Here is a 14,895-nt window from a genome sequence, read left to right on the forward strand (position 1 = left end):
GGTGGCCAAAGTGCAAATTACCAGCACAATGCAGATTAAATTCTCAAGATGCACAAATTGTTTAACACGGTATTTCTAATTATTTTTTTTAGTATAAGGAGTGCATTTCTATTTTATTTTATTGATTTATTTTTATTAAAACAAAATCAGTGAATGTTTGACACCACTTTTTTCAGCCTGATACCAGTATGAGTACTCACCCTTGATTGGTCACAGTTACCAATATCGAGCTTATGAAACCTAAAATTAAAATTAACACAATGACACATAATCGTGACACGCATAATAGTTACTCAATGCGTCGAACCACCGCAGTTTTTTTCTTTTTTTGCCTTAAGTATCGGTGCCTGGTATCGGCAGTGAGAACCCAATACTTTGAAATTATACTGACAAGATACAAGAAGATTTTTTTTCACCTTTTTGTGGCACTAAAGCACAATTAAAATCAGGTCCATTTTTTGGTGGAATTTAATTTTAAAGAGATCGCATCAATCCCTTCCAGCAAGGATCTAATCACCTCGATGTACTCCACCTCCATCTCATCCAGGTCCTCCTCCTCGTGATGGGAGTGGCCATCCACGAGGTCCTCCCTCTGGGAGGGAACGGCGACTTCTCGCCTGTCGTCGTGGGAGGTGGCAGACAACGTGCTGTCGGACACCTGCGAGTCGTGGCTCTGATTCGAAAGGTCGCTGAGGCGTTTCTCCTGAAAGCACAACGCATCAGGCCGGGAAAGCAAACGGATTTCGAGACGAGACAGACGGCAACGAACGAGGCTTTTATGTTACCTGCACGTCTGAGGACTGCTCTTCTCCTTCGGGTCTGGACGCGAAGACTTCGTTACGTCGATCCTCGATGACTTTTTTCATCACCTTGAGCTCGCTGGGGTGAGGTGTGGCTCGACGCTGAAGGCCCTGGAAGCCAAAGCAAGTTAAGCGGGGCGGGCATACACACGAGGGACTGACTGATTAATCCACCGATTTCAGTGTTTTTAAAATCGGCAACAAAATCAAAAATCGACCAACTTTTTGCCTATTTATGCCGATTACTTTTTGATTTTTACACATTAAGATTACAATACTATAAAATCAATCGTTTCAATCATTTTTTTGCCCATTCATTATTTTGACAAATCTGTGGGGGAAAAAAACTCATTTGATTCATTATATATAAAAATTTTTTCATTGAATTGTTTAGCGCAATTTTCTTCTGCCAAATATCGCAATCCGCAGCGACCCCTAAAAAAAATCCAGATTGGTCAAACCAATCTGGCTGAATTTGAGCTTTTTCCCTCCCTTCCGTTTCCGTTGTCTCACCCTGCGCTCGGCAGCAGCCTCGTCGTCCTCGTCCTCGTCCTTGGTCTCCTCCTGGAACTGAATGACCGACACTCTGTTCAGGTTGCTGTCCGTCCAGCTGTCGTCCACGCTGTTCTGCAACAGGTTCTCTACGGGGAGGAGCGCAGAATTCAAAAGTCAGTCTTCATTTTCAAATCAGAGTCAAACCGTGCGCTTGATTCTCACCGAGGCTGGGGGAAGGCTGCTGAGGCAGCAGGTAGCAGGTCAACACTTTCTCTCCCGTGCGCTCGTCATCCTCGGTTTGGAACTTGAGCATTGGCTGCGACTGGTTCTCTGCCAGCCACATGGCCTTTAGGTTGAGGTTTGTCAAGGCAAAAGGCAGGTTTTGTAATCTGGGGCATCCAAAAGAAAACAAGAGAAACAATGAGACAAGTTAGTCACGGGTAACCTCAATTTGTACATTATGGGATGCCACCGGCGAGCGAAACGTCACCTGTTGCCGGCCACGTCCAACACGTGCAACTCGGTGGCGTCGGCGAGCTCGGCGGGCAGCTTGGCCAGGCGGTTGTCCCGCAGCGATAGCACGTTGAGGCTGGCGCAGCCGCCCAGTTCCTTGGGCGCGCCGCCCAGGCGGTTGCGGTCCACATTCAAGTTGGTCAGCTTCTTCAGCTTGCCCAGCGAGCGAGGAAGCGTCTTTGGGTGAATTAAAAAGAAGAAATTCATCAGTAAAATAATCAACTCTTCTTTATGCCGTCAGCTTCAAGTTACCTGGAGGAGGTTCTCGGTCAGGATCAGCTCGGTCAGGTTTTCACACTCTCCGATGGAGTCGGTCAGGTGGGTCAATCTGTTCTGGTCCACTTTGAGGATGGATAATTGCTTCAGGCAACCTGGGGAGGACAAAACAAGGAAATTACGAAAAAAATTAAATAAATTCTCCATTGCTAGCGTCACTTTTGGCCAACTACTAGTACATGGATTTTAAACTAGATTTCAAGGATATCGAATTAATTCCCAAACAGAAATATTTTGTCACTTGCTTATGGCCTGTAATAGCCACACTCAGCCAGTAGGTGGCAGTGCTGGCTACTAACGAGGCATGAGACCAGCCTAATTGAATGGTTGACTTGGAGGAAATGATTTAAATAAGCTACATGTCTGCAAAAACAAGCTCCTCCCTTCACGTCCATTCATTTTTTTTATTTTTTATTTCGAGGCCTAGATTTTGGTGATTTAGCTTTGAGCGAGCGTCACTTGGAAAAAGTGTTTGCTTTGGCCACTTGTCTTTGTCACCTATGCTGTCCGGAACCACCTCCAGCAGGTTTTGGGTGAGCAGCAGGTCGGTCAGGGCCAGGAGGCCTTCGAGCTCGGAGGGAAGTTCCTCAAGGCGATTCTCAGACACGTCCAGACACACCAGTCTTCGGAGGTTCCCGAGCTCCTAAAAACCAAAAAGAAATTCTCAGGCCTACAGTTGTTAAGTGACCAATCATTTTTCAGCAATTTTCCAAGGAAGTTCAATTTGGGAATTTTGGAAATATCCCCAATATCAGTGAGTATTGTTAAGCGTCTATATGTATTCTTTTCAATCCATGGCTTTAAGAGTTATAACACGGGATCATAGATCTTATTTAGCATTAGCATTAGCCTAGCCGACTGAAACATTTTCCAACCACACTCATGACTACTCAACGCACATCTTTGTGTATTCGATTGTTAAAATAAACTCACCGGTGGCAATGAGGACAACTGGTTCCGGTCCAGCCAAAGCTCCCTCAAGTTGGGCAGCGCGCCGAGCGTGTCCGGCTAGGAAGGCGGGCAAATATGAATTTGCTCTATGTCTGAAAACGCAACAGGCATTTTGCATGTTGTATATGTTAATTACCAACACTTCCAGTTCGTTGCTGCCCAGGTCCAGCTGTTCCAGTTTCACCAGGAAGGACAGCGATCTGAGAAACAAGACGTTACAAATTAGTGCAGAACAGCAAATTGCATTGGCAACGTACAAGGAATGTTTTTTTTTTCCCATTAATTCATTTTATACATTTCTTTGTAAATAATTGGCTGAATGATTTTTCTTTTTAAATAAGGATTTTATTTTATTTTTTTTACAATTTTTCAAAAAGGTCATTTATGTCATTAAATAACGGGTTCTTTTTTTTTTATAATTCTTTGTAGATATAAAACATGAGAATGAATTATTTGATTACAAAACACACAAACAGATATTACGCATTTTATGATAAGAGTCCTGTTATAATATTCTCATAAAGTATATTATAAAAGTCAATGTGGAATTCTGTGCGAATAGTCATCTCATCATGACAATCAAGGTTTACCTTTATGAGAATGAAGTCATAAAATGACAAACCGCTTCATTTTACGAGCATAAAATCAAAATGATGGAAAGAAAATAAAGCCAGAAGATTCCGACAGGAAAGGCTGCCAGGATGGCCGAGTGGTCTAAGGCGCCGCGTTCAGGACCCAGTCTCCCCAGGAGGCCTGGGTTCGAATCTCGAATTTCCCCATTGTGGGACTAATAAAGGCATTATTATTATTATTACTTTTACGACGATAAAGTCATAACTGTAAATTACATTGACATTTAAACCATTTTTATACATCATCCATGGCTCATGCATGCCATTTAAATCTGAAATGAGGCCGCGCACCCCCCGCCACCCCGCATTGGATGATGGGCGACACCTACGTGGGCAGACACTTGAGCAGGTTCTCCCTCAGCTCCAGCGTCACCAGGTTGGCCAGACTGCGAGGAGGAGAAGTCGGTTAGTCAGATGGCAGCCAGGTTTGTTCATATGGGCAGCCTGGCGCAGTGGGCGGGGCGGGGGGGGGCCTCCTCCATCTGTCTTGGGGAGGGGGGCCCACAGCCCGGCTGCCAATTGAGGTTGCAAACTTACAATAATCTAAACCAGTGGAGGGGAAACGTCAGCCGCCGGCCGAGGAAATGCCATGTGACCGTTTGCTCAAGCTTCGTAAGAGCTTACGTTCATATTTCTTTTTTCTGCTTGAATTCATTGTGTGCATTGATGACTAGTGGGTGAGATAACGGCATGTAAGTGTAGAGGGCGTGCCAGTCAAAAGGAACCACCCGCGAATGAGCGCGCGCATACTTTCCGATGTCGCCGGGCAGAGTCTGCAGCGCCACCTCGTTGAGCGCCAAGTGAGCCAGCGCTCGCAGCTGAGTGAAACCATCGGGCAATCTGCGGCACAAACAAAGAGCAGGATGAGAGGGGGGGGGGGGGGGGGGGGGGATCGTATGACCATCTAGATGTTTACGTTGGCTTCCTTAACAAGTCCATCTATGATATTAAATATATTTTCTTCTCAAATGGAAACACCGGACTTCACACCCTATTCCTATATGGAAGTGTAAGCATTTTGTTACCATGACAACTTGGGGTGGAATTAGGCGATTGCGACGTGGAGTGTGTGAAAAAAAAAAAAAAAAAAAGCAAGTGACCTTCAAAATAGTGAGAAGATTGATTTTATTTTCACTCGAGGAGGCAGCACTTCATCACCAAACGGCCGAAATACATTTGTTTCAGTGGTTTTAAGCTTTTATTCCAAATTTCAAGCACGACCATCCTGACCAACATTTAAATTCAGTCAGTGCGCTTAAAAAAAATAAAGTTTACGAAAAATAAGATCAAAAATATTGTAAGGCTCTCTAACATGCACAATTTGAACATTTAAATTGAACTTAAATTTTGGAAAATAATTTTAATGAGGAAAAACAACACTTCATATCGTCCTTTATAAAACAGCGTAATGATAAAACCGATTTTGATACACGTGCAACTCCTCTCACCTCATCAGTACGGCACTGATGTGAGGTGCTCTTCGCAGAGCATTGAGAGAATAACACAGATACTATTTAGAGTGAGCTAGCGGTCCGACGAGCTAAGCGATGTGGTTGTTATGACTACAGAGGGATTTGTTCAAATCCGTCCGAAAGGCTGCTCACGCATAATGTACATACTTGCTGAATTCCACGTTTGATGGATATGCGACTACAAGCCAGAAAAGTCACTTTTGTAGAATAACCCTTGGAATTGATGCAGCGGTTTGTGTGAGCATTGTCGTATTAACGCAGCGCTTACCGTCAGCCTCTTGTTCAATTATTGCACACAGGATTTCCTGTGTGGTGGAGAGCTTAAAAGCACCGCTGTTACATGCTTAGTATCGAGCGCGTTCCGTGCGTTTAGACACATAGATGAGTTAAAAAAAAAAAGGTCACGGCAAAGCAAAACAACACTGACAACGCATCGGCGGACTGGGCCCGTTTCACTCGGCTTACCTGGAGAGGGGGTTTCCACTGAAGTCGGCGATCTCCAAGGCCCGGCAAAACTTAATGCTCTCGGGGAGCTCGGGAATGTCTGCGGGAGGAACGGAGGAGCAGCAGATATGTTATGAGGGCTCGGTAGAGCAAAAAGCATTTCAAGTTGCTACTAAACACAACCAGATGGCTTGGCGCGGGAATGTTACGGCAGAGGCAAAATAAAAAAAAAATAAAAAATGGAGGTGGTCTCATACAGTGAAGCTACACAGGTGCCATCTTTCCTCATTAAAATGATTTGATGTGCCATTAATCCGTTCCAGCCTCCGCACCCTCCACCCCCCCCCAAAAAAAATGCTTTTTAATAAAGAAAAATAGCGCTGAATAATTGTACTGTATAAAACGGAGTAACAATTAAATATAATATAAAGAACAAATTAGAGCGTGTATCATAAATTGCATTATTTTTATACTATACTGCCTCCCGGTGGTCAAAGTGGGAACATCAGAAGGAGCAGCCAATGAATTGAATTGCACAATTAAATATTGATTCATAAACTGTCTAAATCTTCACATTCTATTTAATCTGTCTTCCTGCTTGTTTTTTATAAAGTACAACATATAGAGCGATACTTTCCCCCCAAAATCAAACGTACCATTTCTGGATATGTCCAGCTCCACCAGCTGCATGAAGTTGGCCACTTCGGGGGGCAGTCGCTGGATTTCATTGTCGCTCAGGCCCAGTTTCCGGAGGTTCAGTAGTCGGAAGAAAGGCTGCAGAGGGCGACACACAGGATGTCGTACATTGGTTCATAAGATACAAAGTTCAAGTCCCAACAACAACAATAAAGAAAAAGACAAAAAAAGTAGTATTGTACAGGATGTACAGTGTGCATCTCGGGTCATTTCCTGTTCATTCCTCTCACGGATGAGTTACATTCACCTCGCAAAATTATGAAAGTATGAAGACATTTGACTTTAAATTTAAAAAAAAAAAGTAAGATCTCCGATAGTCATTCGCACGGAGCGAAGCAAAATATACTTGTGAGTATTTTTGCACGCACTCTTTGTACGTGTTGCTACACGTCTTGTGTTAAAGTAGTTGTTTGAAGATTTAGAATGAACCTAACATAATGAATGCCAATTTTTGTTAGCCCGTCTATGGCGTTTCATCTCATATGCTAACATTGAGCCAGCAGTGCTCTCCGAAGTGTGTCGTCTGTAGTTCGGATGGACAGACGGAAACACCCAAGCGAGACCTGTGCCGTCGTGAAGTTTCTCTCTCAACCCCCCGGTCAAGTGGCACCCACAGAGGACCCGCTGTCCTCTCCAAACTCGCGGTAGCAATTTGGATAAACTCATTATTCCCCCGATGATTTGCTTGGAGTCTTGATGCTAATTCAAATTAAACCGGAAATTGCCAGCACGGACGACAACAGCAGATTTTTGATTTCGCCGAGGGCAAATTTAAATGTAATGAAAATTTCCAAAGAAATATGAACACGTGTTTGAGTCAGGTAAGGAAAAAAAAAAAGGTTAGATTCCCGAGTGTTGTTTGTGTACAAGATGACGGCGGACAATTACGCTGGCAAGCTTCTTGTTGACGGACATTTCCGGCTCTTAAATGCGGTTGTGGCTACATTCTCCAACCGACAGATGGGCGGGGAAATGAGAAAAGGATGCGAGGCGGAAGGTAGAGCACCTGAGACGGACACAGATCGGGGCGTTGGCTTGTTTTGAAGCGCAAGTATCGAATGGCGGGAACAGGAAATGGGAGACGAGCCGTCAAATAAGTGAAGAGACAACTACTAACATTAATAATGGATCAAAATTTACATCACAGATATTTTTAAAATGTAAAAATATGAAAACTATTTTTTTTTTATTACTATTTTGCCATTTCATTGACCCGAATGACCCTCAAGGTTCCGTGCAAAATCGCCATCCGGACTAAACCAATCATCTAATAAAAGAAAACGGGAAAAAAAAAAGAGAAAAAAAAAGCAACGCACGAGTGCATTCCTCAGCTGTCTTGATATCATCCATGCGTCATTAGGAGCTGTAATAATATTATGAGCATTCGCGCACACAAAGATGAACATTCACTGTGAATTAAACACTTTAGGCTTTCAGGAAGGAAATACGACTCTTGAAAACAAGTTTAAAAAAAAAAAAAAAAAAAGATCATCCAGATGCGACAATGTGGCGTGTTATTTTTTTATTTTTTTTTTAAATCCGGGTCAGTGGGTCAGTTGGAACGTAAAAGTTAGTGGTGGGATTTAGTGGAGCGCCAACAAAGCCACAGACGTTCCCCGGAGCTCACTTCAAGCCTGGAACCATTTGCTGAGAGAGGCGGCATGTCGGTGCGAGCGGCCGGCGGAGGTTTTACAACGCGGCTCGTTTGATTAGGGAAGGAGGTGATGACGTGAATTGAGGGAGGAAGAAGAAGAGGAGGTCAGCAGAGGGCAGCGCGGGGTCTCCAAGCCGCCACTTGCTATTAGAATGCCATGTAACATTTTTTTTTTTTGTTTAAATAAGAACAATATTGTATTTTTTTTTTTAATATGACAGCATTTCGCAGACAAGGGAGATCTCGTGCGCCGGAGGTCTTCACATCAACACTGAGCAGTGTTGACCAATTCTCAAGCCTAGCGGGAACTCTGGCACTCGACGCCGCACGTGCATATGAACGTGGATTAGTCTGGAAACGTCCGCGAGGGAACTGTAAATTCACACAGTGGAATGTTTGTCAAAGGGCTCCCAAACGTAGCGGTTTTAAATCAGCGATCCTGGAAGGAGCCTGTGCGCGGCGGTTCGACAGGAGGCTTTGGTCACAGAGGATGCAGTGTTTCAGAGATGGCAATTCGTTAGGCCTTTGACACACGTGCAAAAATTGGGAAATCCGCCACTTTTTTCCTAGATTTTGAACCATGCGGCTCATTCGACGGGGCGGCTTTTCTGTGGATTTTTTTTTTCACCGGTAGGGGGGCTCTATACTTCAGAAAATACGCTACATAAATCGAGATTTTTTTTTTCTCTTGGGTCTCTCATTTTATTTAAATTTATTTAATTTTATTTAATTATTTAATTTTGTTTAATTTAATTTAATTTAATTTAATTTATTTATTTTTAAGGAGTCTCTGCAGCTTATACAAAGGTGCACTTTATAGTCCTGAAATTGCGGTAAATGACGTGAAACTGCTGCCGTTGGCTGACTTTTAAGGATGGAAATGTCAAGCCAAGTTTCCCATTTGTATCAAGTCAAATTTTTTTTCGGGTAGGGTGTTTGAGGGAGACGTGTTCAGGACCCTTCAAAATCAGTCTTCATAAACCAGCTACTAAAAAAAAAAAAACAAACAAACAAAAAAAAACTAAATCTACTTGTGTACGCCATCAAAATCAGCAAACTTGTTTACTTTGCATTTCTTTTCTCAACTTGTCCCGAGAATTCGGTTCCTGTCGAAGTGAGTTCCGATTCACACGTTCCGGAGGCTCCAAATCCTGGTGTGTGCCCGCCCCTCCCCGAACTGTCCATCCAATACAAAGCGCTCCACGGTGATGCAGCCTAGCGACGCACAATGAAAACAACAATGCAGCAGCAGCAGCGGGAGGAGGAGGAGGGGGGAGGGGGGGACGCACATGCTTGTTGAAACAGGACGAGACTCCTCACGGTGATTTGGCTGACTGGATAACTTGGTCAGAGCGGACATTCATTAGCTGCAGACAATTGTTGTCATATCCATGAGTGATCCCAGACATGCACATTAACAAAACAGAGCAGGCCAAAAATAGTTTCACAGGAAAACACCACTTGGAATTTTCTTTCGAAATTACGTGCGATTGCTAAAGAGCTGACGTGTCGCTGAAATGCTGGGGAATTAAAAACAAAGAATTTGATGCCTGACGTCGGAATCGGTCACGAAATTTTGCTCTTCAGCAATCACGCGATCGAATAGTTCTCCATGTGAATGCCAGCTTAACTCCTCCTCTTCGGGTTCCCTCCATTTTATTCGGACCGGCGGACAAAAGCCAAACCACAGAAGACTGTCAATCTCCCTCGCTGACCAGTCCTCCTCCTCCTCCGCCTGTCCGAGGAGATTCCGCTATTGTCTAAAAGGGCACCGCGGAGTGCAAAGCTCGGAAGGACTACAAATGGAGGGATTGGCCACTTAAAAGCAGCGAGGGAAGAGAGGAGAACAAAGGCAAGAGAACGGCTGATAAAACAAGGGAAGTGGTCGAGAGAGGTGGATCATTAATAAAGAGTAGACTCTCACGCTGCACTGGAGGTAAAAAAAGAAAAAAAAGTTTAAGTCACTGACCATTAACTCACTCGCTACCATTGACGGGTATACACGTCAAAAGAATTCATTCATTTACCGGGGCTGACAGTGAATGAGTTTTAAACTGAAGTAAACTTTCATCTCCAGTCCACGCATTGGTACGTCAACTCAAAAGTGGAAAAAAAACTGAACAGCAAAAGTATTACAATTTGTAGTTTGGCGCATGCATGAGTCAGAGTAGCACTGTAATTTAGTCTGATCTCCTGATTATTTTCCTTCTGCTGTATATTCACGTATGAAGATGCGATCGTCACGCGTGTCAAAGCTGAGTTTTTGGGTGGCCATTTACAAAACGAGCGTTTGCCTTTCACTTAAGTGGCACTTTCAACCACGTCGGACTTCATCCGAGAGCAGTCACTCCGAGGGGCCACACAGCAAGAAGGTTGCGGGCTGGTAACCCCGTCTGCAGCGTGAGCAGCGCGCGTGTTGACGAGCGACAAAAGTCTGAAAGACATCTCAACATTGAACATGGAATTGCTTGTTATCAAATCCTTGAGGAAAAGCCTCAGGTCCAGAAACAGAGAGAGAAGTCTTCGCATCACACATTAGATCTGAATTAGTGTGGCAAATGTCCGCACAGAACCACATTGTAAAATGAAAAACGCCTCAACTGGGAGCCAACAATGAAGACCGGCTCAACCTAACTGAAACTCCAAGAGGCGACGGGGGCGGGGGGGGCGTAGAATGCTTCTATTCCTCTAACCGCGGGGGGCCTATCAACATCAACACGGTTAATGAACAACCAAAGTGACAACAGGAGCCGCCACCGCCCCCTCCCCCCCCCGCCCTTTTTGCCTCTTGGGAATCCAATAAATGCTTCACAGGAAGCAGGACCAAGTGTGCAACGCGGCGAGTGCGGTTAACCTGACAGCTGTGGACGTGTGATCAGCGCACCAAGTACAAGATGTAAACGGAAAGCCTCTGACGGGCTGCCGTCGGCGCAAGATTGAGAGTGAACAGGTGGCAGCAGCATCGTGGGCTTAAGAGGCTACTTACTTGGCTCAAGTACACATGGTTAAAGAGCGCCAGCATGCGCAAGACCAGAACGAGCGTCTTACAAGTCCATTTTATGAAGCATCTCTAGGAGAATCGGAAAATACACAACTCACAAAAAACGTTACGGGTAAACCTCTAACAAAGTGAAATTCCCGACGTGTTTGAGCCACGAATGTAATTGGAGGGGTGCGCGGTATATACCATCGACACGGTAGACAGGAGCAATTTTTGGATCCCATAATTATGATGCGTAATATCAAACGCGTCACTCCTCTTTTTGCCCTCTGACACAGCAAAGTGATTTCCAGCCGGCGTGCTATAAATAGACCAGTTAATCCGCCAGCGTTGCCGTATCGGGGGGCTAATCGCTGCTTTGGTGACTAAAAACGGTCGCTGTGGCGGAGAAGCTGGCACCGCCACTTTAGGGACATCGCGTCCCAAAAAAAAAAAAAAAAAAAAAAAAAAAAAGTCGGTCAGCGCTGCGGATTTGCAAACCAAACGACATTCAAAGCAGCTGGAAGCGCTTTGAACTTTGTCCCGCCGGCGATGCACACACCCCACCCCGCCCCCACCCCACCCTCGACGCCACAGGTCGTTGCATTCACCGAACAGCAGGCCACGTTTCACCTGGCCAGCGCTTCGGGAAGGCTTATGCAACACGATCAATAGTGTACGAGTGACTGCTTTCAGGAACGCACAACGAGTCTAAATGATAAAGTGCTGAGTATGCCAAGACAAGCGTTCCCATCACCGGATCTCATCCTGGACGTCTCATTGGTTATGTTAAAAATAAGTCCACTTTTTTATTCGTGAAAAAGTAAACTCAAAAATCTGGTGGACCTTCAGTAATAAATATTTAAAAAAAATAATGCCTTTGTCAACTCAATCACTGCCAGACTGCAGGCCAATCCGCTTCTGCAGGCGAGGTCACCAGCACAGCAGAGCGAGAGAGAGAGAGAGAGAGAGAAGTGTGCTGCAGCGAGCCAAAATAAACCAGTGAAAGTAAAAAAAAAAAAAAGGCCGATGCCAATTATCGGCCAAATGCGAAATATTGGCCCCGATAATCGGCTCGACCGATAATCGTCACTATCACTACCTACAGCATTGACTTCATAGGGCCCCTTATATATCGCAAAGCGAGTGATTTCGAACACCGCCAAGGTCAAAAGTCCCGAACCACCATTCATGTTTTCACCCACACAAAACGACACGCATGAATCCGGTACACAAAAACACAAGTTTCTCACTTGTGTGTGTTTGTGAGAGCACATGGCCTCATTGTTCAGGCAGCGGCGTCCACATCACTGAATCATCTTTTCCAGTAAATGCCAGTGAATGGTCCCCCTTCCACGGGCGGCACATTTGCATAGCTCACAATCTCGCCATTGTGACAGAAAAGTTAAGAGTCTCTTTTCGAAGGCGCGTATCCACCGAGCGCCACGCTTCGGATCAGCTCCGCGTGGCGCCATTCCGAACGGCCCATCCCGGCCGGAATAGTCGTCGCTTGACATGCTGCGCACGAGCGTTTCCAAAAGTCACACACTCGCTCTAATCACTATCAAAACAAAATTTTCCTCGTGATCCCGTTCGCGCCCCCGAAGAACAATGGCTGACTTATTTCGAAATAGGAAATAGGACAGGCTTGCGTTGAATGCGACATTTGTGGTATGTGTGTGCGCTGCACGTTTGCGTTCGCCAACGGGGGAATGTGCAATCATGGCTAAGTTCAAGTGTGCGAGAGGTGGAGTGGGAGGGGGGGGGGGCATGGACAAACTCCTGGAGATTCCAGGCATGCCTGTGTCAAGTGCTGCAGTGCAAACACAACCACGCTGAGCTAATGACACGAGCAACAAATATAAAGCCAGCAACAAGAAGGTGGGCGTTTTTTGGTTCGAGGCGGCCATGTTGGATGAATTTGGATGAGAAAAGGAGCCTGGAAAAGTTCGAAGGAAATTTTTTTTTTTTTATTTGGAGCCTGGGAACGGATTCATGGTGTTTCTGTCACTGTATATTATTCTACACAATGCAGGAGTTGATATTTTTGTGCGACACTTGGCTGACCTCACACATACGAGGGCGGGAGACGAGCGCAACGAGGCAGCACGGGGTAATTTTCTTGGGAACGGGACCCTCGGGAGCAACGTCAACACTTGCGTGAGCGCTCAGTCGTCGGATTTTGTCTGTGACCGGGTCAAAGCGTTTGAGCGGCGTCGTTGCGACGAGTACGATAGGCGAGGGGGTCGCTCTCTGAATTTGCCTGCTACTGTTTTGTTATGCACATGAGAGTGATAAACATATGTGAGAGAGTAGAGCTTTTTGCTCTCACACGCACACCAACAAAAACTCTCGTTGAGCACAGAATTGGATACAGGGGGGAACAAATGCGCTCTCCCATTCACAAGCTCTCACACATCTTTCACAAACAAATCACAGAAGTACACACGCTCATAGGCGCATTGTCAATTCACTCTCACACACACAACCTGTCACACCACTCACTAAAAATCTCTCAAACACACTCTTAAGTTTTTTCACGACATTCACTCTCACACATAAGTTCTATCAGAGTCTTTAACTAACACAGTCACTCACACATAAAATCCACTAACACTCAAAATTTCTCAGGTACAAAAATGCACTAAACCATTCATACGCACAAACATGTGCACTCAATCTCTCTCATGCACGCTTATTGATTCACATAAATGCACTCACACATACAATCACCATACAGCCCTACACTCACACTTAGAAACTCAGATAAACACACTCTCACACACACAATCTTACACTCTCATGCATTCACTCACAGGCAATTTATCACCCTTTCTCTCACACACACACACTCAGCCACACACCCCCACACATTAAAGTGTATAGGTGAATTTCAAAATCACAATGAAAAGAATGAATCCATTTTGCAAGTAACATGGCGTAGACACACTTTATTTGCTTTAGAGGGCGACGGAAAAAAAAATAATAATGTGGCGGGCCGGATCTGGCCTCCGGGCCTTGACTTTAAGATGTATGCGACAGTAATATTTGTACAACACTCGTTCCACATCCTTCAAGGCAAAATGTTTGTCATGCAACAAAGGCAGCGTAATTAAAGTTTAAACAGGGACTCTTATCGGTGACAAAGCAAAATGTTATTGGAAGGAGTAGGATAGCTACCTTTTTTTCCATGCTGGCTACATTTTTAGTTGAAATACAAAATGCTATCATATTTAACACAGACAAAGAAATAATTTACTTTTTACTCCGTCGAAGAATGTTACAACTACGCTGCAATTACTTTGGATTGTTTAAGGATAAAAACGATATGCCTGTGAGTCGTGTTATTTTGTCGGACTACATGTGTTGCTGCACTGTTTGTGTGCAATATGCGTTCCTGACAGGGTTATGAAACACTGCAGCGAGTGAAGAAGAAAAGCAGTCAAGCAACAAGACTGAAGCACTCCTCTGCTTTGTTCGTCACTCTGGAGCCTCGGGGCTTAAGAAGACAAACAAGCACGGCGCTTTATGTTTCTCACCATAAACGCCAACATGCCTCTTTTGCCCCGCTGTTTTCCGTCTATATACACTAAAACGCTTGCACGAAAACAGGGCATTCCACGGCCGGCTCGATTATTCTCGCTTCCTGTCGACGGGGACACAAAAGGAATCAACACAAGAAACGCGCACGTCGACAAATCAGCGAGGCCAAACCCTGGACGCTGACAGCTCTACTTGACCAGTGCAACAACAAACCAAAGCAGGGCTTTTTTGTATTTGTGGGTGTGTGCACGTGTGTGTGTGTGTGTGTGTTTGTGTGTGGCAGACTCACCACAAAGACTCTGCAGCAAGTGTCAAACTGAACGGGGTACTGTTCAATCGGCTGCAAAGTTAGCGCTTCAATGAGTCAATATCGGTTTAACTTTGGAATTACTTGAAGCGAATCAACGGGCTTACGCTTATTTGAATTTAAAGACGCTTC

General features: G+C 44.8%; 1 protein-coding gene across 14 annotated transcripts in view; it reads right to left on the reverse strand.

Annotated features, from left to right (window-relative positions):
* The window catches only part of scrib (scribble planar cell polarity protein), a 43,880-nt gene that overhangs the window by 23,486 nt on the left and 5,499 nt on the right, over positions 1-14,895 (reverse strand). For all 14 annotated transcript variants that reach the window (XM_088282861.1, XM_088282868.1, XM_088282859.1 and 11 more), the window contains exons 2-14: positions 6,240-6,357; positions 5,605-5,683; positions 4,418-4,507; positions 3,997-4,053; positions 3,172-3,235; positions 3,018-3,092; positions 2,583-2,727; positions 2,061-2,179; positions 1,786-1,985; positions 1,518-1,684; positions 1,314-1,441; positions 786-911; positions 518-703 (exon numbers count right to left, since the gene is read on the reverse strand). In XM_088282861.1, the coding sequence (XP_088138987.1) occupies positions 518-703; positions 786-911; positions 1,314-1,441; positions 1,518-1,684; positions 1,786-1,985; positions 2,061-2,179; positions 2,583-2,727; positions 3,018-3,092; positions 3,172-3,235; positions 3,997-4,053; positions 4,418-4,507; positions 5,605-5,683; positions 6,240-6,357 (1,554 nt within the window). The remainder of the gene's footprint in view (positions 1-517; positions 704-785; positions 912-1,313; positions 1,442-1,517; positions 1,685-1,785; positions 1,986-2,060; positions 2,180-2,582; positions 2,728-3,017; positions 3,093-3,171; positions 3,236-3,996; positions 4,054-4,417; positions 4,508-5,604; positions 5,684-6,239; positions 6,358-14,895) is intronic.

Source organism: Idiotropiscis lumnitzeri, chromosome 19 (assembly GCF_059441095.1).
Source record: "Idiotropiscis lumnitzeri isolate Australia: NSW breed Sydney's pygmy pipehorse chromosome 19, RoL_Ilum_1.0, whole genome shotgun sequence".
Classification (NCBI taxonomy): Eukaryota; Metazoa; Chordata; class Actinopteri; order Syngnathiformes; family Syngnathidae; genus Idiotropiscis; species Idiotropiscis lumnitzeri.